General features: G+C 39.8%; 1 protein-coding gene and 1 long non-coding RNA gene across 6 annotated transcripts in view; one reads left to right on the forward strand and one right to left on the reverse strand.

Annotated features, from left to right (window-relative positions):
• Positions 1-26,256, reverse strand: part of LOC121888433 (dipeptidyl aminopeptidase-like protein 6) — a 198,614-nt gene extending 172,358 nt beyond the window's left edge. Inside the window, exons 1-3 of one of the 5 annotated variants that reach the window (XM_042399931.1) lie at positions 26,132-26,256; positions 25,878-25,919; positions 25,703-25,770 (exon numbers count right to left, since the gene is read on the reverse strand). In XM_042399931.1, coding sequence (XP_042255865.1) covers positions 25,703-25,770; positions 25,878-25,919; positions 26,132-26,189 — 168 coding nt within the window. In that variant the 5' untranslated portion in view covers positions 26,190-26,256. Of the gene's footprint in view, positions 1-7,599; positions 8,091-25,702; positions 25,771-25,877; positions 26,046-26,131 lie in introns of those variants that run through there. The other 4 variants (XM_042399932.1, XM_042399933.1, XM_042399930.1 and 1 more) reach the window with 4 other exon arrangements.
• LOC121888437 lies at positions 7,174-11,468 on the forward strand. The gene is made up of 3 exons (XR_006093240.1): positions 7,174-7,450; positions 9,511-9,613; positions 11,289-11,468. It is a non-coding gene; the product is annotated as an uncharacterized LOC121888437 (long non-coding RNA).
• Positions 26,257-26,839: the final 583 nt, after the last annotated feature.

Raw genomic sequence — 26,839 nt, forward strand, 5'->3', positions numbered from 1 at the left:
AAAAAAAGAGTATGTGTCACTCATATAGTATATTGCATATTCAGTGTACACTGAGCAGACTGGGACTATCTCAGTTTCACTATGATGAATAACCACACATAAAAACAGAGGAGAAAGAAATCAACACGGCTACTTGAACAAGCCCAATTACTACGTCTCCTCATAAAAGACGAACATTGTAGCAATCAGACCTTAACTAGCACGGGTCCTTAATCTCAAGATGCAAACAATGTAGGGATGGATGGGGCGGGCTGTATGAAATATTCAGCTACAGTATACTCATTATTTCGCTGGAGCACTCAGCATGGTGTAGCCTGGCTAAGTGGTGATTGATTGCTCAGGGCCAGGGAGAGGGGAAAACAGACAGAGGCAGCAGACACTGTATGCACAAAGAGGGGAAAACGCTTCTGAATATCTCCAGGATTTTATGTGGGACATTTCCATGCAAGAGGCAGTGAAAACAAGACACTAGCACTGGTTTAAGAAATTCAATTATCTTTGTGGTGTGAATAAAAGAAGTAGAGCGACAATAAAAGCCAGTACAGTATACTGGGCTTCTACAACATGGGTTTGATTGCCAGTTATTGTGAACAAATCTTCAAATGGCATTGAATGGCTGCCTTTCCATGCCAAAATAATACAAACACTCATTGTTTTCTCTGGAATCCTACTATTGGCAGGGTGTAAAAGCAACTGAAACAGACCATCATGTCAGACTTAAAACCCAAACTAACAAAAATCAATTAATTGTTATCAGCTCTTTAAGCCAGGATGAAAGAACAACACTTTGAACACATTTTAATTGAAATAATAAATGTTCACACAAAAAAAAACCCCTCCCCCCCAGACATGTATTAAGACTTATAAAAATACCCTGCTTTGAACAATAATGTGTGTCTGATAAGGTTTTTCCAACAAAAAAAAGCATAATTAGCATGTTAAAATCCTTAAAATGGCATCTCCCTCTTCTCCCTCATTAAAAATTCCAGAATATATGAATATGCAAATATTTTTTCACTTCAGTTTCAAGTTTAACTGCTGCACACAACATGTCTCCCACTTCACTGTAAAGTCCATTCTCTGCGTATATGCACACTGCAGGCTTCAAGTCTCCACATCACATTTGTGTAAGTTGTATATTGGACCACCATTGGCTTCCACACTAGTTGTGGTGTCAAAAACCCTACTCATATCCCCTTAAAAATCAGATTTTCAGTGAGCGTGCAGAGAAACTTCCCACTTTCAGCAGATGAATGTGAAAACAGCCTTCTAGTGTCAAACTCTGCACATACTTCATTCTGCACGCCGGAGCTCAAACACCCAAGTGAGGGAACAAGAAGAAAAACATATTTTTTGAATTTTAAGTGAATTTATGAAATGTGGGAATTAAATCAGATTTCACTGTAGGGAGGTTTTATGTAGCTGTGGTCAAGGAGGAACTTTCATTAAATCAGCAGTGGGCAGTTCTCATCTTCTGTTATCCAATATTTTACAAAAAGGTACAAGCAAAAAAAGAACACCACCTTCTACAACTACTTGGTGCATTAGGAAAATGAATACCTTGAACTGAATACCACTGCAAGGACTAGACGTACATAAAGAAATCTCTGGGAGATAGTGATCAACCTTTGTGAACTCCTTAGAGGTGATTTCAATTATACAGAAGGCCAAGGATACAATAAAAGTGCTATTGAGTTTACATTTATTAACCTGTATTGGCAATCAATGATTTGTCTCGTCTATAAGCCTTGTCCATGAGTCCCATTTTCCAAATTAGAAATGTTTAAGCTGGCTCATTCAAGCAGAGATCTGACAAAAATGTCTCAAGAAGAGTGTGATTTATAGTACTGAGGTGTAATTACAAAACTTATTCTGTCATTGCTTTTCTTGGTTTGAGAAATAAATGTGTTGGAAAGCTGGTTGCTTTCTACAAAGCTCCTGACTGCTGTATTTTCATGAGTATATGCACAAAAATGAGTTTTGAAAGTTAAGAAATTTCAACGCCAAAAAAAAAAGTGATCCTTGAACGCAACGTGCAATCATTTTGTTTCCTCAATTGTCCTCTGCGACGCATCGCCTCGCAAAAAGACGAACAGGTAAAGAGCCTGTTTCACACGAGACAGCTTCACATGAGACAAAATAAAATCAACTAACTAACTAGCCCTGTCATAAGACTCCTCTGCTGCAAACGCTGATAACTCTAGCCATCTGCCAGTCGCGCTTGATTGCTCGACAAACAAATGTAGCCGAAGGGGGAAACACTCAGTATGATGGATTCCAGCGCGCCCTAATGAAATGCCGCCTGAAATGTGCACTGGCACCGCTGAAAAACTGTGGTCTGCATAAAGGTCACTATAAATCAACCCCCTTCATCAGAGCATCCCACACATTTCTGATTTTGCAAAAAAAAGCTGACCCCAATCAAGTACATAAACATCCCACAACACCTCAGTTTGCACCAAAGTTTCCTTATCAGCTTTATACTTATTACCTGTTGAATATCTTTCTACTTAATGCTTTACAAAAGTATGACTCTGCATCATTATACTTTTGAGTTATATGCAAAGACGGCACAAAAAAATTAAACCATTAGTCAACTGACAGGACATTTCATTGATTGTTTTTACATTATATTTACATTACACTACTTACAGTAGTTTTTTAATATTGAGATTTTGGTGCTTTTCTCAGTTTTATATCACTGTCAATTGGATATCTAAAGGTTTTAAACTGTTTGTCAGATAAAACAAGAAATCTAAAGACATCATTGTGGGCTCGGACAACTGGTGATGGACATTTTTCACACAAATTAAACACTTAATCCATTAATTGAAAAACTAGACAGTGGATTAAGTGATAATAAATATGATCTGCAACAGTATGCGCTTTTCTTTCATCCCAGTGCTATCCAGAATGTCTTTACTACACGTCTCACTCCTTATTTCAGACCCTGTTTGATATATCTGAAAGCCTCAGAATGCAGCAACAACAGTGTCAAAAGAGCTACGACGGTAATGCTGACTCACTCACTACAAGACAGTGGGTAACAGGTGCACAGATACCAGATGTCTGGAAAATCATGGTGCAGGGTGCAGCAGGCATTGCACAGCAATCAATAAAGCAGCGTGCATGCGGAGGTGGACAAACAGCGCTGTGATTTCACTTCTTCTTCACGTGGTTTTAAAACGGCAAGGCATGAAAACAAGTGAAGTGAGCTATTGACATACCACCTACAAGATGGCCCGCAGCCATGAAGTTTGTATTGAAAACACATTAACTGTGTAGCGGAGCACCAAATCATGCAGGATGGTCCTCTATCAAAATGCATTCATCAGCCTGAAGCAAGCAGTTGTAACCTGCCAAACAGCTGCTTCAGGTGCAAAACATAAGCATTCTTCGGTATGTAAACAGGAACACATCTGCTTCCAGTCTGAGCTCTGGGGAAAAGATAACAGGCAGCAAATTAGGTTGATCTTCAATAAAGGTGACAGTTTGTACACTGAGCTTATCGCTGTAGTCTGAAGGAAATAATCTTATCTTTATGATGTCAGCTGTTCAACAAGTATGAAGGATAGTCTTGGTTTAGGCTTTTTGGACTTCTGTGAGTTTTTAGAAGTTTTCCTATGGGACTATGCAATAACACCGTATTGTCATTTATATTGACTTATACTGGAGTCGTATTGTGACAATATGATTATGTAACAGCTTGAAAAGTGTTATTTTTAAAAATTCTTCAAGTAAATTACAGTTGAAAACTGACAAAATGATTTATTAAGGTTTTGTCGGAAGAGTTTTGTCTGACATAATCCATAGCAGTAGAACAAGATTCATCATATTCAACATTACTTTGATTATTTTATATATAATTTTGCACACAATTACCATATTGTGATACATATTATCTATATATTTGATGATATCAATCCAAAGATGTCAAGTATTAATAGTTTGCTGAGGTTTGTTCACTTATTCTTTTATTAGATGATTCCTAAAATAAATCAGGAATGTTTTATAACTATATTCTATGTAGGCAAAGTTATTTATTATTCAACCCTGATGCAATGAAAGGTTTTATTTTGCAAAAAAAACAAACATTGTCTACTTGAAAACCATCATAACTGGGTTGCATATGTGTGAATTTCGGTTGTAACCACTTCAACCAAAAAGCGATCTTTGTCTATTATTATTTTTAGCCGCCTGAAGAACTAAGTAGTTCACTGGAAAACTGGGAACATTAGGGGAAAGTCTGAAAATAAACCTAATGTTGTGTTTCAGAAATATGTTTCTCCTAGTTCCCATCCTTTCAATCATCTCACAACCCATCAGATGCATCTCCACAATCCACTGCACTAAGGTATAAGAGGGGTGTTATTGTTTATGCTATCTGCAGGGAAACTCTGTTATTATATTGAAAAAACCCCTATCGATATCGGAACCATATTGTTATGAATGATATTGATTTGTAACATATCTCCAAGCCCTAGTTTCTTAAACATCTGGTGACACAGACCTGAAATGAACTTTGCAGAAATTGAACTAATGATGTCACCACATGTCATGTGGTAGAAAACCTTCACAGTAGCAACCCTAAAAAGATTTACAGGCCTCGTAATATCATAAAGGACGGCGAGCGTCTGAGCGGTTTAGAATGGTTTCGCACTTGTGTCAGAAACTCATACATTTACAGGCATCAAATATAACGAGGTACCGACACCACGCTCTACTGCAAGTTAACGGCTAATATAATAGCCTGCGTATCCCATGATAGCGTCTTTGCTGTCATTACCCCTCAGGCGTCTGAATGCAGACTTGATTAGGTGCAATTTCCTGTACAGTCGCAACGCCTCGGGGATGTTTTGGCACCCGTTTTCAAGCACTACCTGTTTCAATCGCAGACAGGATCCCCAACGGGCGACGACGTTGTCCGACTGGCATGTTAGGTGGTCAGAAATCACGCTGTGCAGATTTCTCCCTGTTATTGAGATGACTTCCCACTGAGACACAACAGTTGGTCTCTGTCCCATGAGTGCGCGCTTATTGTGCAGGAAGCAATCACTTGGTGCAATAAACCTGTCATGTTGAAGCCAGACTACACTGTCTGCTTTGCTGTCAGGTACTTTCCATGTCGCCACCTGCTAAATCCGACTCTAGAGGTCAAATAATTTTACAGCTGATTGAGTCAGTAAATCAAACAACGCATTTAGAGACACATATACTGCATGTCAGATATGAATACATCAATAAAGCGATGGAAACAATCAATCAATATCCAAAGTCAGAAAATGAAAGATGTGTGTGAATCGTTTTATCCAGGGGCAACACAAGCTATTAGAGTGCTACAGAAAGGCTTGGGCTTAGGCTCTGGGCTAAATACGTGTACTTCTGACATGTCTTCCTGCAGAATTTAGTCAGTAAACTGAACTGACAGGTTGAAGAGCACACTGAGGAGGTCAAAATGGAACAACAAATGTCAAGAGTCTGAGAGGCAGACCCTTTTCAGAGATAAAGCAATTATTTTCAGCAGGTGCATTATCACTGCAGGCTCACTGTATTTCTGCTGTGTTGTTGTTCCATCTCGGAAAATTTTGTTTTCAGCTGCAGAGGAGCTAGTCAGGAAATAGTCCTGTTTGAAGAAGCAACCCTATCAAATGTATGCTGGTGCTGGTAACCTTGGGAACTCTTAAACGCTCGAAGGAGGAGGAGCGCACACAGACTCGCTCATTTCATCAACTTCTTCTTTATTCAAACAGCATTGTGCTGAATCAAAGTCCAACGTTTCAGCTTACGCCTTCATCAGGAACAACGGGTTGAAAACCACTTTTTATACATTTTCAAACATCTCACAAGGCATCCTATAGGATATTTACATCGTTTCATCAAGCCATCACCTGTATTGTTACCTGTATTTGCTTTACACATTATGGCACCATCTTGTAATTAAATCAAAATAAATCATTCCAGTCAAAAGAACAAACAATAAATCAAAGAAGAAGAAAGGCTCCTGCACATATTCTCCTGTAAAACTACAATTTGCACAGATTAAACAAACATTTTTGCTAATTAGTGAGCTTCAGAGGTGCTAGTAGGTGGATTTTCTTACCTTTGGGCAGAGGTTGGCTAGCTGTTTCCTCTGTGCCTCCAGTCTTTGTGCTAAGCTCAGCTAATCTACTGCTGGCTGTAGTTTAATATTTAACAGACAGATATAAGAGCGGTATCGATCATCTCATAACTGTCGGCAGGAAGTTTTCTAAAATGTCAAACTATTCTTTTAGGAATGAGGCGTGTTAGCTACTGCAGGCCAACACGCCATCACGCTCACCCTCAACTGTGAGAAAAACATTATATAAGAAAATTACTAAACTATAATTGAGCTCCTGGTACATTCTGAGGATTAAAATGAAAGAGTGGTAACTTTCAAGAGCCTGAATCTACCAGCACCACAATTTCTCTGCCTTTCTGATGAATCTTCAGATTTGGTTTCACTTCCTGCTTCAGGCTTCAGATTCTCCGCCATATTCAAAACTTTGCAAAACAGAAGTGCAGCACAATTGCCAACGAAAACGAAAGTATTCGTTTTATATCTCACTTAGCACAAGCCCCTTTCTTATATGGAAATTGAACAAAATCCTCACGATAAACATCCGTCTTTACTTTTCATTATGCAGGGATAAAAGAGATAAACAAACTCTGCACATCTCCGCACAAAATAAGGCCATGGGGAGGAAAAGACTGTCTTTTAGAAAAGCCTGACTCCACACAGCTGTGTCCCATATCTTCCAAAATGGCCTTGAGTGTGTGCAGAGCATGGCTTATTCAGCTATAAATAAAGCAATCATGGGGAAAATCGAAAATTAACATCAAACTAAATTGCCCAGGAACAAAGTTGGGCTGATCAGAAAATCAGTGAGACGTCCATGTTAGGGTAACATCAGCGGAAGGTCTTAAGGCATGAAATAAAAGTGGAAATGCATAATAAACTATAATATTCCCTAAATCAAAAATTTAAAGAATCTGAAAGAGTCATGATTCTGGCCTTCAATATCTGAAAGGGTCCCAAAGGACATTTGGTATTAACTCCCCTCATACATACATCCATATAGCTGCCTGCAGCTCCCAGCAGAAGGACGGACAGGGTAATATATCCTGCACCTCACAGGTTGAGATGCAGTAAAATATTAATGGGACCCTCCTTGGGCAAAAGGTTACCTCTGCCCTCAGAAGCTTCACGAGGTAAAAGGAGACAAAGCCAAAACTCAGCAGACATTATAATCGGCCCCATAAAAACAGGACAAAACTTTCCAACTCCTTTGATTCACATCCTTCCTGAGTCTTTTAGATCGGCTGCACTTGCAAAGAGGGAAGGACACGTGAAATCAAAAAGGGCGTGAACTATCAGAAATCCCCTCACCGGGTTGCAGATAATTAACGTTACAGATGCAGAATCCAAAAGGTAAATACGCTTATTTCCAAAAGCTCCTGACGTGCGTCAAAGCGCAAGTTGATAACGGAAACGGGATACTTCCTAAAGATTTTTTTTAATAAGGAACAAAATCATTTAATCGGCGTCATGCAATATGAGCAAATCAAAAGCCAGCTTACCAAAACGTTGCCTTGCATTTTTGCTGTCTCAATCAGACTCTTTTCCTTCATTTTTTCTCTCGCTCCGCGGCTCAGATCTGCTCTGGAAAGGTTCAATTTGTAGACTTTTGGACAGCTTCTGTCAGCTCCCAGCCAGACCCTTGGGTAGTGAGCCAGTTCATAAGTGGGTGGGCTTACAACCTAACGGATTGATTAAAAAAAAAAAAAAAGGGAAAACAACGGGGGCTCTCCTCGATGTGGTGTTGAAAATGTGTATCGGACGGGCTCTCCCTCCTTGCATACAAAACAGCAAATCCAACAGAATAAAACGATACGTGAAGCGAGGAGGGAGATGAGTTTGAACACCCCAGATGAAGGCTTTTTCCTGGTGCGCAGTAGATGTTTTTATTTCTGTTAAAAAAAAAAAAGAAAAAGTGACAGAATATCTCCCTTTTTCCTACGTTCGTCAGTGGGTAATTGAGAGTCGGTGCGTGTTGTCCAAGCTGCTGCAAGTAATCATTTGAACTGTGATGGACAGCGCGTAAACTGACGGTGTGGCTGGATAACATGCAGAATAACTGACGCCAGTTCAGCTGTAATCAGCTGCACATTTAACATAGTCATGGAAAAATCCGATCATGCAATGGATTGATCAAAGATAACCTCAGATATGGAGGGTTTCCCCCCCCCCCCAAGAATGTAAATTACATCATGAATGGTGGATTTGAATTCGTAATAAATATAAAACCTTAAAAGGTCATGTTGGAGGAGAATTATATCCCGAGAGCAAGTGAGGATCTGTGGTGAGCTTCCTGAATACTTGTCACATTACTGAGTGCAAATTTTTGTCCTTTTAGTAACTCAGTGTCTACAGCCAACTCTCCAAAAAAAACTTTTCACTGTCAGCTTTACTTCTGATTATATTCAAAAGGGATTTATAGCACTAAAATATCACCCTGAGATGATCAAACTGCTCCAGTCTACAGCTTGCAGTGTCTGTCCTACTGTCTTTTTTTTTTTTTTAGAAGAGTGGCATAAGTGAATTAAACCTTCTAATCAAGAAGGAAAGAAGGGGGAAAAAAGCTTGTAGTTGTTGCAAATTTGCAAAGTGGATGGGCGTTTTCAAGGGACTGTAGACAGAAGGAAATATTTTGCAGATGTTCATGCATTTAGACCATTGAGAGGTGGATTGTGCAAAAGGGCCTGCAGCTCTACATCATCAGGTGTTCCTAATATTTTGTACATCCAGAAGTGTAAGTAAATTTTTAGCTGAAATACACCGAGTTCTTTGAATTACTTACCAACTTTGGGAATGGAAGCTCCCTTAGCTCCCTCTCTCTCTCTCTCACAAGCTTCATAAATCAATATCACTCGGAAAGTGTACCTTCTGAATTTAGACTCAAAGCGATTAAAAAAAAAAACTGTACACTGATGATGCATCCAGGCAACCAGAGTGTCCTAAACTCACAGCACAGAGAGCAGGTTAGCCCAACTGGGAAGTGCAAACAGCATGTCTCACATAAATCTCATTTAAAAGTCTCTGGTATTAATTACCATGGATAAGGCTGTCAAAACAACCTAATGGGGGCATTGGGCTCCCTAGACTCCAGTTGGACTGCTGACAGAGGGAGAACATAGGAGTTGCAAAGAAAGGTAGCTGGCTGCACTGCTTCTTTACAGTGTCGGCATTTTTTCTCCGATTCTCTTCATAAACACTCCGAGTTGTACTGTCAAAAGCATGCTTAAAGGACACACATAATTTAAACTCATGGTACGTAACTCCCGTAAATGATAGCTTTAGGCTTTGCTAATAGCGCCACATTTAATCAGGGTTCATGTATCAAACATGGCGTATAAACTCCTCTCGACCCCACAAGCTGGCCTGTACTACACGCAATATTGGATTCACCATGTTGTTTATTCCCCTACCAGACAAAACGGGCCAAGTTGAAATTCATCATGTACAGGTGTGGCGGCCAAGGACATCTGTAACAACAATGTTGGCCAGGCAGAAGCAGACAGCAGCTGCCTGATGGTAAGACTCAGAGAGAAAATGGCTGGCCAGGGATGGTTAAGTGCTTCAAAGCTCTGGAAGAAAAAAAAAAGGCAGTTAAGTGTCACAGAGCAGACAGCAGCCAAAGCTATGGAGCTGCATGGGAGCTCTGCTGGGGAGTGAAAATCTGCTGGAGTGTGGACGGCTGCTGCCCGACTCCAATATATAAAACCACAATAAAAGGCTGGAATAAGTGAACTGCTGCGGACACGGTTAGCTTAGCAGAAAGACTGGAAACAGGGGGGGTGGGGCGGGGGGGACTGTTACTGCTACAGTACCAGCACAACCTAATTCACGCTGTGTGAAAACAAATATCTTTGGGGACAATAAAGTCTATCCATCTCTAGAGCTCACTAATCTGTTTATTCCGTACAAAAATCGAAGTGTAAAAAAAGCATGTTGTGTTTTTACAGGAGTTTATGTGCTGCACTATTTCTTGGCCAGGAGCACTAACTTCCCGGCGTCTCAAGACACCGCTAAGCTAACTGGCCGCTGCCGTACAGACATTAGATTGGTATTGAGCATTGCCTGTGTGCCAACTCCACGTAATTGGTTTTGGAGGTTTTCAGCCATGTACATATTTGTGGTGTCCAGAGAAGCAACGGGCCTAACTCTCAAAATGTTGCATTATTTCTTTAACAAAAACTGCAAACAAGTGCGTGCACAAATAAATTAATACCCACAATAAGAATCTGTAAATCCCACTGTTCTTCTTCCTGGTAAGCTGCATTATTTTTTGTGTTTTCCTAATTGTGTACCTGCACATACAATAAGTCTGGACACATTTAACAGTTAACAGGACAAAGCACATAACTCTTTCTAGTCTTATATAAATGTAAAGCAGAAATGAAGCTGCAGACACGAACACTACGCACAACGAGATGACTGACAAGAGTCAAAAGGGGAAGTATTTATTCCTTTCTAGCCAGACAATGAACACAAAAGAGATAACATTAGCATTAGCTGCTAGCTTCTCAGATTAACGCACAATAATGTTTTGTTTTGTGAACTCATATTGGATAAATAAGGCTTATTTGAGCGATGAATCTGAAATATTACCCCGCTTTTAGTATATAAGTAAGTCAGTGACCAGGCTTTGTATTTGCTGAAAGAATGCTGTCAGGACAACAGGTAACCAGACAGGACAGAAACTAAGGCAGCCAAGAAGAGCTCAGCTTATATTTATTTATATACTGTGTACATAATACAGTCAGAATGATGTATGAAAGAATGTGTTGCTGTTTTACTTGTATATGACTGATGTGAACATTAGCATCGTCAAATGACTAAATAAAAGTAAACTGAAATTGTTTGGAGCACCACAACTCAACATATCCATATATGTTGAGTTGTGTTGTTAGATAGGACCTTGATACATTTATTAGTCCATCCAGTTAATTTAGCCATTAAGAGGTCACCAAGCTGCTACTGGCAACTTTCTGCATGAAGAGAAAATCCAACACTTGCGGTAAATTAGCTCAATATTATTGATATTATCTTCTAAATTATGTCCTGGAAATAAGTCTTGTTTTAAGCACGAACACTAGACTGGATAAGTAAGACACCGTATACATGCCATCTCTTTATCCCATAGTGTGTGCTGTGTGTCTACAGTACAACTCTGCATGTTTGTAAGGATTTGTCTCGGTGTCTCTAGGACTACTGGGCGTCTTCCAAGCCAAGACTCTCTGACGAGCCGGTGAGCCTTTCAGACAAAAGTGATTAAAACTCACCCAAATCCAGGATTGATTGGCCCGGATCCCCAGTGGAGTGAGTCCAGAGAACAAGCTTCATTCTTGTGATGGCAATCATCCAGCACAATAAACTCAACCGAGACCTTCGGAGGACAAATCGATGGTTTCATTATCAACTTAATTACTTGATACCATGATATCCTCAACACCTCTGTCACTGTTGTGTTTTGCTGTTTTAATGACAGCCTGAGAGGTACTGGACTCGTTTCAAATAGGAATAAAATTACTGTAAGCAACATCACCGCCAGGCTGAACTGAATCTAGGAAAGCATGCCACTAAATCCTTTCCTGATATAACTGGATTGTGTTTAAGTAAATTCTATCATTTCAAGAAAATAGTAAGAACAGGTGCTCTAGTTTCTTATCCCAGATTAATTGTAAAAAGTGCTAAATGTGTTTTTTTTTTGTTCAATTGCGGCTCAAGGTTTCAGCTACAGGTTAAGAGTAATAAACGATAAGCAAACCAGAAACAGCTGCATTTGAAAATGTGACCATTACTGAGCAGCGGGAAGCGACGATCTCAGTATGTATGCTATCAGCTGATTTGCATCTCAAACATCTTTCTGTGAATTTCTCTCAAAAAAAACGCTCAGCACACTTCTCCGCTGGTGGGGAGCTCCATAATCTAGATAAGAGGTTTGTGCTGACCTTCCCCACCCCGGACTGTCAAGACGACAGATCATTACCATCTCTAATGAATTCAGGAGCAGGGGAAAAAAATGGCACACATGGCATGTAAAGCGTACATTAATCTTGCAGCCTCGATGCAGGAGGTCTATTAGCGGTATCACTGCCACATACAGAGCTAGAAAGACCGTGAACTAACGTGGGGTTTGGTTTGAAAAATGCCACAATTTTTCACTGTTTTTACCTTAAAAAAAAAACAGTTTTTACTTTTTTATTTGAGCTTTTAAGCAGATACTGAAACCTTGGTCGATACTTATTGGATCCCTTTTTTGGTGAAAAGCACTACGATGGCTTAAATTCAGAATCCTGCAGTTCTGTAAACTCTGTCTGACTTGAACACATCCTAATAAAATATGATATACACTAAATTGTAAACTGTAGACATAATTCCCTCTTAGTAGTGGTTGGCAGTACAAGATGGAAAAAGTTACTGTAATTATTTTCCAACTTAAGGGGACTTTTGCTTCCCTCCACCCCGTGACAGAGCCAGTAAGCACATCTGAATATTAATGGAACAGTTGCCTTGAACAGCAGGCGTTTGTCAGGAACTTGGATCAGATTCATCACTTTAACCTGCTCTGCTCCGCTCAGGGATGGATGATGAGTTCCCACAGCACAGCAGCTGGCTTCAGCTTCACAACCTCGCACTCCAGCAGTTCAAAAGGATGTGTGTAGTGAGTGTATAGTGAAAGTACGGGAAAAGAAAATCAATAAATGCATGCATAAATTATTCCAAATTTTTTTAATATATATATATATATATATTAGTAGAGGCTTGCTTCTCTATTTTTCAGCCATTTTTTTACTCTCTGTCCAATGATTCAACTGAAATCTTGTCCATGAAACAAAATGTGTTTGTTTTTTTTAAGGAGGTCTGGTGGGACCTTTCCCAGAAGAATCTTCTTAGCAATAAAACATTTCTAGCAGAAACAGTAGTTGTTGTTTTGACACATGTGAACTTTGCTTTGAGAGGGTTACTGGTTATTAAAACCTTGTATCATGTTGACAAGTAAGAAATGTTCACTGAAAACTGGTCATGTGACTGCAGTCAATAGGTGCCTTCTTAATGAAGACGATGATACATTACAGTATGGATCAACAGAATCAGCAAATGATTCATATTCATGGTTTCTCAGCAGTTCCTGTTCACTATCTCCCTTCAGGTACATTACACACGCTGAGTGGAAACGTGGAAAAAAGACACACTTCTCACAGAGAGTAAACACAGTCCCTGTTGGCCTGTTAGAATCTCAGCTTCATCAACATTTACATATATGTCCAACTCCACTGTCAACAGACTGTAAAACGATTAAACCTGGTTTCTCTGTAATGCTAACAACCATTAAGGTTGACTGATGGCACTGTGGAGTTGGCTGTACCCTGCACATGCCTGGGTGGCTCATGTTTATCCATCAGGGAATCATATAGCCCGCAGATTTTCACAGCACCTCTACTTTTCTTTTCCTTTCATGCCTTCAGACATGGTGGATTCACTGATCTGAAGCAGAAGGATGCAACCAAAATCCATGCCGAAGATGGATTTTGTCTTCGACATATGCGTGATTAGGTGCCAAGACTGTATTTACGTATGTTTGACAGCTGATCAAGGAGATGAGTGTCAATATATTCTTGTTTGTCCTCATTGCTGTTGAGGACACAAATACACCACCAGCCTCCATTTGTCTGGTGAGGCTTTCCACAACATTTTGGAACCTGGCTGCAGGGATTTGTGCCAATTCATCCAAAAGGTGTCAGATAGGGGTGAGGTCAGGGCTCTGTGCAGGCCAGTCAAGGTCAAGAAACCTCTTTTGTTTTCTTTTTTTTTTTAATTGACCCAGCTTTGTGCACAGGGGGGCAGTGTCATGTTGAAACAGCAAAGAGCCTTAAATGAGTCACAAAAAGAAAATATACACGAGAACTAGGGATGTGCAGAGGGCCTAGTATTTGTATTTTTATCTGTATTTGTTGAGGCAGTATTTGTATTTGAATAAAAGTGGAAAGAGGCTTAAAAATCCTGTTTTTGTTTTTATTATGCTTTTAATTTTAGAAAATTTAAAAAAAGTGTTACAATAAGTGTTCATGAATAAACTACCTTATGAAGGAGGTCCCTACACTGGGGACCGAACACGAGTCTCCCAGATCACAGACGACTGAGCTGAAAATGAAACTTTACTCATCGCCTCATTGCAGACAGACCTCTACCTATTTATACACCCATAACACAGAGACAGCACACTGTGCAACGTGTAGGGAAGAACTTCAAAGGCGATTCTTGCTTTGCACTTTTCATATACTGCCTATTTTTTACAACGTAACTTTGTGGAAAGGAGAAGAGGAACAACAGGTTATGGAGTCTCCAGTGGCAGTACTTTGTGTGTCAGTAGCTCAGCTTTATCTCTGGGGAACACCCCCAACTCCGGGAGTGATGTCTATATTAGGAAATGTGCATCATGTAGCAGGTGGATGTGACTCCCCTTGTTAAGACCTGTTGATAGACATGACAGCGAAGCAGAGGAGAGAGACTGAGATAGTGATGTAACCAACCTGCGCACTGATATTTGACTTTTTTTTCTTCCTTAAAACAAATAATTTTTAAAATATTTGTATGAAACAAATATTCGTAAAAAAAAAAAAAAAAAAAAAAAAAAAAAAACACTATTTGTGCTTTGCCGAATAATGTATTCGTACGTGGGCAAACCCCTAACGAGTATGTTGTTTTTATTCTGTCATATGTAACTTTTTTATGTATCCATTTACCTCCTTGAGAGGTTGTTATAGAATAAAATCATTGTCATTGTCAAACAATACCTTTGTCTGTAGTCATTCTGTCCTCTCATGATGCCTTTGCACCAGATTAAATCTGCAGCATTCCTGCCTGACACTATGATTTATCAATGGATTTAATTCACTTAAACAGCAACACTAATTTCCTCCATCATATACAGCCATACCTGGATCTTACAAGGTTTTTTCTATGGTACATCAGTGAATAATGAAACATGCCAGTAAAGCTTCCTTCCTGTCGTCCTCTTTATAATTTTTACTGCTGTGAAAAGAGCTGCATTCAGACGTGCTGCTGGAAAAGGCTGTCTTTCATTACCAGTCAAGGCCTGTGGATGCTGGATATCTTCTGTGAACGCCCATTTGGGAAGATTAACTACAGGAATATGCTTTAGTGTCTGATAACGGGAGAGTCATATCACATCGCCCAAGGTGGTTTCTGGGGCAACAGTGCGGCCATCAATCAGCTGGGTGTAATCTCACTAGAAATCGTTGTCAGCATGCAAATTAGTGTCACATTTCACACACTGCCTCTGTGTACATTACAGATAAATTGGAAAATGTCTGGTAAATAAAAGTGTAAAACTGGATCTATCGTTAAAAGGAATAAAAGTGAAGGCACATTACAGACCAAAGAAAATGTGGCAGGGCACAAATTGGACAAGTTTCCTTGACACAAGCATCAGCATGGTCAGACATTCATATAAGCAGAAACTACCATGGCTTGAGACTGAAACCAATGTAGAAGTACCTTAAAGTGCACTAATTTGTAATCCTTAAGATTGCAGTCCCGCTTGTAGCAATAATGTGTTTTAATAATGGAGGTCTGCATCACCTCCAGTACTCCAGTGCTTAGTTTCCTGTGAAACCAGGTAATAAGGTGTAACTTGCAGAAAGGCAGCTGCAGAATTCAAATTACACTGAATGACTATTGTGTAAAATAACATACCAGCCATACTTATGAACAAAAATGGGTTTTCATATGGTGGAAATCTTAAGGAATATAACTTTAAACTCCACAGTTCTGGCACCACACTGCACCCATTAAGAGATATATTTATCTTTATCATTAAGAGAAGAGTTAATGATCCCTGGACCATCAGCTTTATGAGGAATATCATGCAACACACTGCATGTACTGCAGGTTCATATCTACACACCCAAATTGGGTTAGCCTAAAGGACAGGGCTGAGTAGGCTTTTTCCCCAACATTGCACCTGCATATCTGTCCCACTTTCTGTTGTCTACAGCTTGCTGCTCATTTTAGATCGCATACTCTCTGGAGGCACAAAACCCATTAAGTGAAACTAATACAAACAGGCAGCAAGGTGAGGTTCAGCAGTAGTGAAATATCAGAAAGTATTATGCTTTTGTTTAACTTTAATGATGGCTCAAGGTTTGGATTGAGTTGAAAAGACGGTTGATGGCTTTACTGATCCTCTCATCTCTCTGATTCCCTGCCATTTTGCCACAAAAACAACTCATTATTATTGGCTGACAGTACATGGCAGTGGCCCTTTGCTCTTCATCCATCTGTATTAATGTACCAGTGTGTCCATAGATGTTTTGGCTACACAGAATGGATCTGTGTTTGCATGCCTCCCGAGGATGATTTACAAAGCATTGATTTGGAGGCTCACAGACTGGAGCACAATAAAACTGTTGTTTATGTTCAGGCGGCGAGTGTTCATTGTCAAGGGGAACAGCATCTTGTTTTAGGGCAATGCGAGTTAACACGACAAATCATCTCTTTTTAACTGCCAGGGACACAGGGACAGATGAAGCTTGTGTGATCGGTTATGCACCAGCTTTTTGCAATAAGTCAATAAAATTGCCTCCACCAGTTATATGAAAATGGGCCATGGCAGGGCCATGCTATACATTTCAATAAAGGCTGCACACTGGAAGTGCAGTGAGACAAGGACAGAGCTCGGAAAACAATACGTAAAGTCATGGCCAAGCCAACAGGCTGCCAAGCAATCAGGCCAAATAGGGGTAAATGACTGCCTTGGTTCAAATGACTATGTGCAGCGAATACAGCAGGGTTTAAACCCACATCTAAAGGTGGTAATGGAATTCCCTGCACTACAAAAAATTACAGTTCAAACCCATATAGTGGCACAACATCATGAGACACATTCAAAGTGTATTTTACAAAAGGACCAAAAATATATCTCAACCATTTCAAAATGTTTCAAATTTTAAAAATACACGCTCGCATAAAAATGGAGAGTCATTTAATTCTAGAAAAGAACGAGATCAAGACACAAACAAAAGGCTGCTCCTTTGTATTAATACTGGGAAACTTAAATTGCTTGATTGTGCAACACCCTTGGAAATTGGAGCGTTGCAAGTGTGCAGGGGGTTTAACAGATCACATTCAGAGCATGTACGAAGCTAATATGCTTTCACCTGAAATCAAGTGAAGTGATTCTAATTAAAGGGTTTGACCCAAAGGTTTCTTTGTTGCTCAGTGTATGTCAGTGTGCAGAGACACGCATGGGCAACCAGGAGCTAACATAAGGTCTTGAAAAGCTTACTGCCTAAAGGCTCAGCTTAGGAGAGGGATATAAAAGGATATAAAAAAAAAAAGAAACTAGATATTCCCTGAAACACCCTTAGGACTATAATGAAGAAGAGGAGGAATTATGGCATCACCAAAAAAAGGTTCCATATAACAGGTCTATGTGAAAAAAGTTTTTGCAGCTTTGTAACGAGTCCTTGCAGTTCTTAAAGAGGACACTCAGTGCCCTCATAACAACTTTAAATCAAAGAGAAGTGGAAAAGTAGTTGTATTAGAAATAAATCAAATGAATCCATTTCCTCTGCCCTGACTAAAACAACATCAGAAGCCTGTAAAAGTCACTGCCCGCATGCTTGTATGATTTATGGGCCAAATTTCCTATGATCAATAACAATAAATCAGCTAATAACAATATTAAATAACAGACTCATCTTGAAATGCCATGGAGGATAAATTGGCTATATGGATTTTTTTCTTCTATAATACTAGGCTGGCTAATGTTTGCAAAAGCACACAAGCAGCATGAAAGGCATTTTGTTTCAGAGGAAGTCCTTGATCAACTATCTAGACGAATGTATTTACTGAAGTATCCGTCTGTAGCTTTAAAATGCCAGCCCACACATTTCACTTCAGTCATTGTGGTCTGGAAAGGCTCATTGTGCATGTGTTTAATAAGTTACAGGCTAGATTATGGATCCCGCAGGGACGATGGGCAGAAGTGCTATGATTCGACTGCCAAATCTGAAGGTTATAAAAGGAGAATCCACCCACACAAAGAATTTACATTATTCTCTAACCAGTTATTTCAGATGATAAATGTATATCTACAAGCACATATATAGTAGCTATGGTACTGTAAGGTGGAAATAATCACAATAACAGTAAATACAAACATATCCTGGTATCAGTTTCCATTAATGTGATACATTCCAGACCCATATTGGCATTGCAATAAAGATATATCTGCCACCCTTTCTGTGACATATACATGTACTTAGTTACAATACTGATTGCCACCCTAGAATGTCTTACTTTTTTACGACTTATTTTTGTTGTAAAAAAACACAAAGTATAACCTACAATCACCCCAATGAATGTTTCTTAAGGAATATAAATAAAAAAATTTTAAAAAGAAACTGTTGTAAATATCATATATTTAGTAATAGAACAGCGTAGTCCCCAAGCAAGACAGCAAATATATTGGATTTTTTAGGAGGTAGTTTTAGGTTTGAATTCCTATAAGACAGACAGATGATAAATTAAAGTATCATGCGCATTTCCAGGTCTTTATTTTTATTCTGGGGCTCTAGTGGAATATATTTGCATGATTTACAATTTTAAGAAAAAAAAACAGGTAGTAGTAGAATTTCACTTCTTGTTCTTTACACAAAATGGAAACTTTTCAAATACATCCATATGTGTTTGAGCCTGAACTTGATCCGAAATATGCAAGTGGACAACGTGCACAACCTTTAGCTACAAAGACTAACGGACAGCCGTTTGTGGGCATGCGGGAACGATCTGACATCATCACGAGGAGGAAGTAGAGGTAACTTTGCAAACAGAGCGTTCAGAGCAGACTGAAGCCCTTTTAGGAAGACTTTTTACATATGTTCACCTCGAGTTTTGGACCTTTGACCATGTTTAACATTAGCATCCAACATCATACATCAACAAAAAAGCATAATATGTCCCCTTTAAAGGAAAAACCTGAAAAAATTAGTGGAGAAACATAACATAAGCAGATGCTTCCATACAGGGAACTACTAAATGGTTTGCTATGGTTTTTGCAGTCACCAAATCTTAACCCAGCTGAAGACCATTGGGACACTTTGGTGGGATGTGTTAGACAGCGCCCTAAAACACCAAATGAAAGAATATATTTAGAGGAGTAGTAGTAGAGTTCCAGAGACTTGGAGAATCTATGATGAGAAGCACCAAAGCTTAGTTTTTCTTGAATTTGTCAGCCATCTGTATGTTTCAGGTGCAGAGTCTTGAGCTTAGTGGTGACAGAGGCAAACTCTGGACTGGACAGAGTCTTGACAGAGTGGAAGAATAACATCTCAAAATACTAAAAACATTTTGGAAAGAAAACCTGCTGTCCCCTGCAAAATGATCCAGTTTGATTCAATATCTGCTTATGATGCACACAGACAAATCAATCAAGATTGAATGGCTGAAAGAACGAGTATCCTGGAATAAAACTATTAGCGCTCATACTCATTGAATATCTATAGACTAACATGTTGACGTGTTGAAAATGTGACAGACTGTGGAATTAATTGTCTTAGAAGTCTGTCACCATGCAAAAATGCAAATGAAAAATCAAGTCACTGGTGGAAATTTTCATTCTTTTCCAATGTTGGTATCACTGATAACAGAAAATATTCACAAAGCTCCGATATGAAGCAGGTCATTCTAGATACATAACATTAAATGATACAATTTACATCACTAGGTTTTAAGACTCAATAAAGACTTAAGATGAATTATGTTGGCAGTATAGTAAAACCTTTTACAATGTGCGAGTCTATTATAAAACAAAAGAATATTGGTAACTTCAGCATGAGAACAAAGGCAGAATAAACCCATGAAGAGATACAGCTATTTGTATACATCTCTCTGGATATCTGACCAAGGCCACTGAACACATAAGTTAGCCCTGAGCACTGGTGCGTGGGTTTAGGATATATAAGGATAAACAGCGCCACTGGAGAAAGCAGAAAATGGCCTTTTCTTTTTCATCAGGATCTCGAGTACATACATAAGTTAAACAGCAGAATCAAACACACCAACACGAAGGATCTTTGTTCTTTTTATTTTTATATTCCCTTTCAAGTACAAGGAAGAACAACACAGGGACAGCATGAATAAAATGATTGTTTATTTAGAGTAACTGAGGTCCTGCTGTCTTACATGATGAGATGGGGAGTCTCGCTGTGTGTCTCTTAGACAGCAGAATGATGCTAGACTGTCACTTTATGAAACACTTTGAAGCCTATAAACAGTTATCTTTCCTGCTACAGTCATTTTATTTTTGCAATCTTTCTAAAAAAAAAAAAAAAAAACAGCCTCTGCAAACCACTTCTTTTAAGTCACACCATTAACAGACTATTAATTTAATGGTTTCACCATTTCATTTGCCTCATTATGCACCAGCTCACTTTGCTGAGTAAGACGTGGGACTCTCACACTGAAGATCATGAACTCTTTCATCCAGCAGAGGGCAAACTTAAACTTGACCTGCAGCCCCTCAACTCCTGCATGTCAGCACATTGCAACATCCTACTGAGACTCCTCTGTTAAAAGAGACTCATTTGCATTACATGACCGTGACAGATGTACACAAAGGAAATGAAAGTGTTTTCAAGCTATTGCAGCAGGCTCAGACACCACCATACTTTGGATGCAGTGAGTGCAGTCTAGTTTGATGGGTACTGAGGCCTCTGGGGGCACATAGTGGATATGCTTGTGATTTTAGATATGGCTCAAGTGTCTATCTCCCAACCACGGGCGTCTGTTTACTGTTGTGGCGCCATTTGTCTCGTTGGGGCTTGTTGACTTGCTTGTCATATGCCACCAGATGGGCTGTCATGACCCAAGCATTTTGCCGAGCCAACCGCTCACTCAAAAGGGCCAAGAAGGTCTCGGTGACTCATGCAATTACACTCCCTGCGGTGTCAATCATCCCCAGGAAGCACAGAGCCACAGCCGAGTCGCTGCAGCCGAGTGACACCAACACAGTGCTCGACTTGGCTCAGATATGCATGCGTGTAAGCATCATATTGTGTTTGCATGTTTTTTCCCTGTGCTGACACACAGTTATAAAGCTACAGTTTCTTCAGGGGTGTAGAAGGAGCTCAGGAAGGGGAGCACGGCTGCAGCATCTGATGAATAAGTGCACACACACCAGTAGGCTATTACAAACAGAAATGCCACTACAGCAGAAAGAGCAATCTGTAACACATTTTACTGTAGGAAAACCCATAGACTGTATGGTCTATGGAAAAAAAAAACACTTCACCTACTGGTGCTAAAACTGAGAAAATGTATTCCATCTTCTTATTGCATTATTCATTTCACACGGGTAGAGCTTTCTGATGTGGCTCCAAATGTAATTTCATTGTGTACGCTCTAAACAAGCAGCTGAAGTTCCCAAACAAATACAGAGAAAGGCACAAGGTGTGTTGTTGTTTTTTTCCAGACAGAGTTAAGACAGTCTTGATCACACCGGTGCTCGACAGCAGCTTTTATGTGTTGAGAACCAGCATGAAAGAGCGACTTCAAAAGCAAAGATGCAGCCTTGCAAAGCCACTACTGTATAGCAGGGATAAACTGAGATTGACCAATGGCGTGGCCCCGTTTTCGAGAGTCATCAGGATGAGAAAAAAAAAAAAAAAAGAGTGGGAGAGGGCCTCGAGTACAGAAATTCAAAGTGCAAAGATGATTGAGACAGGCGTTCTCCTGCCATTTTACCAAGAGTGCAAAAAAAAGAAGAGAAAAAAAAAATCAATGATCATTTCCATAGACTCCAGTGAGGGAGTTGGGGTGATAAACGTGCATTACAATGGGTCCACAGTGTAATGAGAGCAAGGATCAATACTTGGCACATTTCTACTGGTGTTTGCCCCGCTGTTGGCCAACAAAGCCACAGTAATTAAGAAGTCTACCCTCAATCCAAATACCTTTCAGCTTAGCTCCTGTGCTCCTTGAAATACCCGTTTAGCACATTTGCTCTCTGCAATAACTGGATGACTTGGTTATTTGTATTCTGATGTGAGCTCCATGATTGCAAAAACAAATGGGTTTTTGTTAACACACACACACACACACACAAAATAATGAGATGTACAAATATACTTCAGGGTATTTCCAATTATTTGACAGGACAAAACTCCCAATACTTTCAAGTCACAGATTCTGTGAAGTGATCAATTTATATTTGGGCAGCAGCAGTTAATACATATTCATCGCATGGGACCATCAATTTAGTTTAGTTTTTTTTCCCCCCGTGTCTCAACTGAGTCACACAAATTAAACATTCATATTCTCATTATGGAACTGTAATCAGAAGAATTTGGGGATTTTCTGGGCTTTGCAGATGCAGAGATTAGCAAAGTTCCAAATGGCTCTGAAACTGGGCAAGCTAATTGGGATTTAGTGTGGTGTGCACACGCAGGACTGCGGGGCTGTCAAGGGCCAAGATAATCAAACTAGCCTGCTGTGACCGAGACAAGACAAAAAGAAAAGAGCAGCAGGAACTGTAGAGAGAGAGAGAGGGGGGGGGGGGGGGGAGTTAAGCCCTGAATTGATCTCAAAGCACTATGAATCCTATAAACTGAGAAAATCCAAAATATATTCAATGTTACAGAACTAGAGCGCAAATCTTTACAGAACCAATATGTAACTATTGCATATTATTACTAAAAAGTGTTATAAATGGTTGATCAAGCTCAGCCAAAGAAGAGACAGTAAAGGATTAAGGCAGTGGAACAACAGTGCAAAATAAATCATGGAGTCAAACGGCTCTTGGCTGGAAAACACTGATTTTATTAGACTGATATTTTTCCAAGCCAATCAAGCAAGATTTTAGAAAATAAAATAATGAACTGTTTCCAAATGATACACTTTTTAAAATATATTCTACTAAATCACAGTAAGACTCCTTTACATATAGGTGTATTACAGTACCACACTGCCCTCTAGTGGGTGAGCCATGTCCAGACACTATTTTCATCATGGTAAAAGAGTTATAAAGATTCATCCTCCTCAGTCAGATTTCCCGAAAAGTGTCAGTGCCAAAAGATCAAAATAAGAAGTAACTGTGCATCATTGAAGTATGATATGCAGATTAATTTACATAGAAGTTTCCTTGATTTCTTCTTTCTTTCTAAATATGACTATGAACTACCATAAATGCTTTTTATAAACTTCTATGTAATCAGAATAATCCAAAATAGAAGCTCTGAATATTAATTGACCATCACAGGCAAAATGTTGTCTTTCTAAGGGATTTATGCATAAAAAGGAAAAGTCAACAGCTGAATGCATCACAGACTTAAGAGAAACTCCACCCTTAGATATTCTTAAATATCATCAATTTGTTATTTTTGAAGAATTAGTTTGAGATTAAGCTTCTTTCTTTTTATGTACCCAGCCTCACTCGTCTCCACTACTTCTAATGACTTCCTACATTTCCCAGAAGGGCTTTGGACAATCCCATGAGAAGGGAGTTCCTGTGTGCTATACGAGTGCAGGTAGATGAGAGCGATAAATGTGAAAAGTGAGTACAAACGGAACAGTGCAACTTACTAAAAAAGCTACTGGAAGGAGCAGCTGAGGTACAGGAGGAGCTCACAGACGCTGCTGCACTGCATGATGGTCAATAGAGACTACTGTCAATAGAGAAACTGGTCTGTCTGCCTCTGTGATTCTCCCTGAGCTTTGTGAAAAGCTGTTGATCTGTGATAAGGACAAAAAAATACTGTTGGTATTTCAGATAAGAGCAGATTTTTTTTTTTTGCTATCAAAGCCCCTTAAAGCTGCACTTGAAATATCTCACTGCAGCGTTCCTTCCATTGTCTCCATTTAGTCAGTCAGCTGATGAGGGAATGACAAGAATACAACACAACGTGAGCGCAGGATACATGGCCAACAGCTTCAATTAAATGTTTTAGGGTAGATTTTTCCTTTTAAAAACAGGAAATGAAAACTACAGAAATTGGATTAGATGGAATTCTCAAGGATCCTAAAAATAATCTCAAAACACAGCGCACTTGCTCTCTTCTCATTTCAGGTGTTTATAAACCTGTCAGAGCTTGTCACAAGCTGATGACCATGACCATGTGGGGCTTATTCTGTAGGGAGGCCTGGAGAACACATGCAGACCTAATCAGAGTGTCATTAATCCACGCTGAAACGTCTCTGTGGCCGACTGTCAACATGACTGGAAATAGAAAGTCCGCCGAGAGAGCGAGAGACAGACTCATCAAAGAGAAATCCTGCCCCGCGCTGAGCTTTAAATGGGCACAAACACAAACCCAAACAGTTTGAAATTGCAGACGATTGGCTAAAAGCGGCTACGGGACGGATAATGAAACGGACACACTGCCGTCTGGAGACAAAAGTGTCTGTAGAGGTGTTTAGTCAGAATCTATTTTCTCTCTCAAAGTTGATGCGTAAGTATAGATGAAACAACCCCAAATTAGACCAAGCAGTGAGTGAAAGGACAGCATAAATACTAAAGTATGGGCAGCGACATTACCTCGATTAACACTCACACAAGCACAGATTAACACTACAAAAGAAGAAAAACAGAAGCTGTCAGTGTCGGTTAAACTAAGAGTGTAAACAAACACAGTACAACAGAGTGTGTTAATTCCCATTCACACCCATCAGAGCTCATTTACAGGATCATTCCAAACACCTCTATGAGAGAACAAGCGCTTCATCAATCAATACACATCAATTTGAAATATTTGCAGCTGAAAAAAAAAAAATCAATATTTGCAAACGCTGGGAAATCTGCTGTGGATATTCCATGTTCCATAGCTGCTGGTGATAAATAAGCTTGCATACTTCATCTCAAATGATTGTTCATGTTGACAGATCCAGATGTGTTGGGAATGAGAGCAGCCCCCCCCCACCCTCTATAGTTTCACTGGAAAGACTATCATGCAGTCCCCTTTTCCTTCTCCAGCTCCCCCCCCCCCCAGCCTCGCTTTCATCCTCTCTCTCTCTCCACCTCCACTCTCCCACTCTCATCCTCAAGCCCCCCCTCCCCTCTTCTCCTCTCCTCTCTTCCCTTTTGACTACACTACATCCACACAGCAGCAGCAGCAGCAGCCTCGTAATGTGGGTCACAGGCTTGGTGTGGCACAGTGTCATCATGTTGAAGCTGAGAGCAGCAGATGACAATCAAGTCACTGATGAAGTGGTTAGAGCAGGAAATTATATCAGGGGTGGGGAGGGAAAAACTGCAAGTGAGCATCAACCCACTTGTCCTGCATCATTTCTCAGTTGCTTGAAGAAAAAAAAAAAAAAATCTTGCAAAAATGAATTATTTCTTAGCAGTGTGGACAAAACTAATTCTAGCCCCAAAGCCTCACTTTAATTAAGCTGATTATTCCAGCCAATTAAAAGATTTTACAACCGCTCACAGACACACAATAACTAAAAATGCTTAAAAAAAAAAAAAAAAAAAAAACAGCTCTACAAATCTTTCACACATCCAACATTTCAGCCATGCTGCCTCCAGTGCTGCACCGTGCTCAGGCGACACTGTTTCCAAATCACAACTTCAACCCCCGAATAACTCTTTATTACCTTTCCTCCCTTGGAGCATCTGCGGTACGCGTTCGTGGCTCCTGCGGTTTGGTTCATGGTGAAAACTTCTGTAAAAAGACATAAAGTGATAAAGCTTTTTTTTTTCTTTCTGACGGGCTCAAAGTTGGAGTCAAATAGGTTGCACAGGCGAGCTGCTGATGAGTGTTTGCTTTACCTGGTGCGCCGGATCGTCCTCGCTGTCGCTCCTCGTTATCGGCTTTTGGGAAAGAGCTTGTTTGGTATTCAGAGATGCATTTAATTGACTAAATGTTTCCCTAGATGTAGTCCAGAGGTTTTAACGAGATCTCCTGTTTGTTGTTCCAGAAAGTGCTGCTGATTGTCACTAAGTCAAATGTAAATCCGCTGAGAACTTTTTTTTTTTCTTCCATCAAATCAACTGGTAAAACTGGTTGATTAAAATCCACTTACTGTATTTAAGGACATGAATCCCTTTGTATACAAGCAGTTCCACGTTGATTTTGAACATAACCTGCGCAGACTGACGGAGCCGTATGTTTGTGTGTGTGTGAGTGTGTGTGTGAGTGTGAGAGAGAGCGCAGCAATTGCGCAAGCGCATCCCCCTTCTGACAGCTTGACTACATGGGGTTTGTAGAAAGAGTCTGTCAACATTGCTCGCCCACTCCAGTGCAGAAACAGCAGTAGGGACTGCAAGGTACACCATAATCATGCTTCATGAGGAAAAACATAATACTAGACTGTGCAGATGTGTTTATTGAAAACAACAAAAGCTTGTCATCATGTTTCCACTGATACTGTATGTTTCTGTAAAGTGTCTCAACTGTCATTTTCATATTAAAAGCTTTTTTTTTCTGATCAAATAAATGTGTCCCACTCTCCTCAAAGTAGACAAACGCCAACACAGAGTCGCATCTATCAACTGACTCCGACAATTAGAAGTGACAAATTATTTGTGACAATTACAATCATTATCTCAACACGAGGAAGTGAGTTTGTTTAGCTTCAATTATAGCATAATAAATGAGTGTTCCAGGGGCATGCTTCCACTGAGGTGTGACAATTAGATGGACAGGGTGGTGATGAGCTGTGGCAAAGTTGCTGTCACTCACTTTGTAAAGGGTTTTGCAGTGTTGAGAGGATTCAACAATTAGAGATAGC

The sequence above is a fragment of the Thunnus maccoyii genome, chromosome 21 (genome assembly GCF_910596095.1).
Source record: "Thunnus maccoyii chromosome 21, fThuMac1.1, whole genome shotgun sequence".
Lineage (NCBI taxonomy): Eukaryota > Metazoa > Chordata > Actinopteri > Scombriformes > Scombridae > Thunnus > Thunnus maccoyii.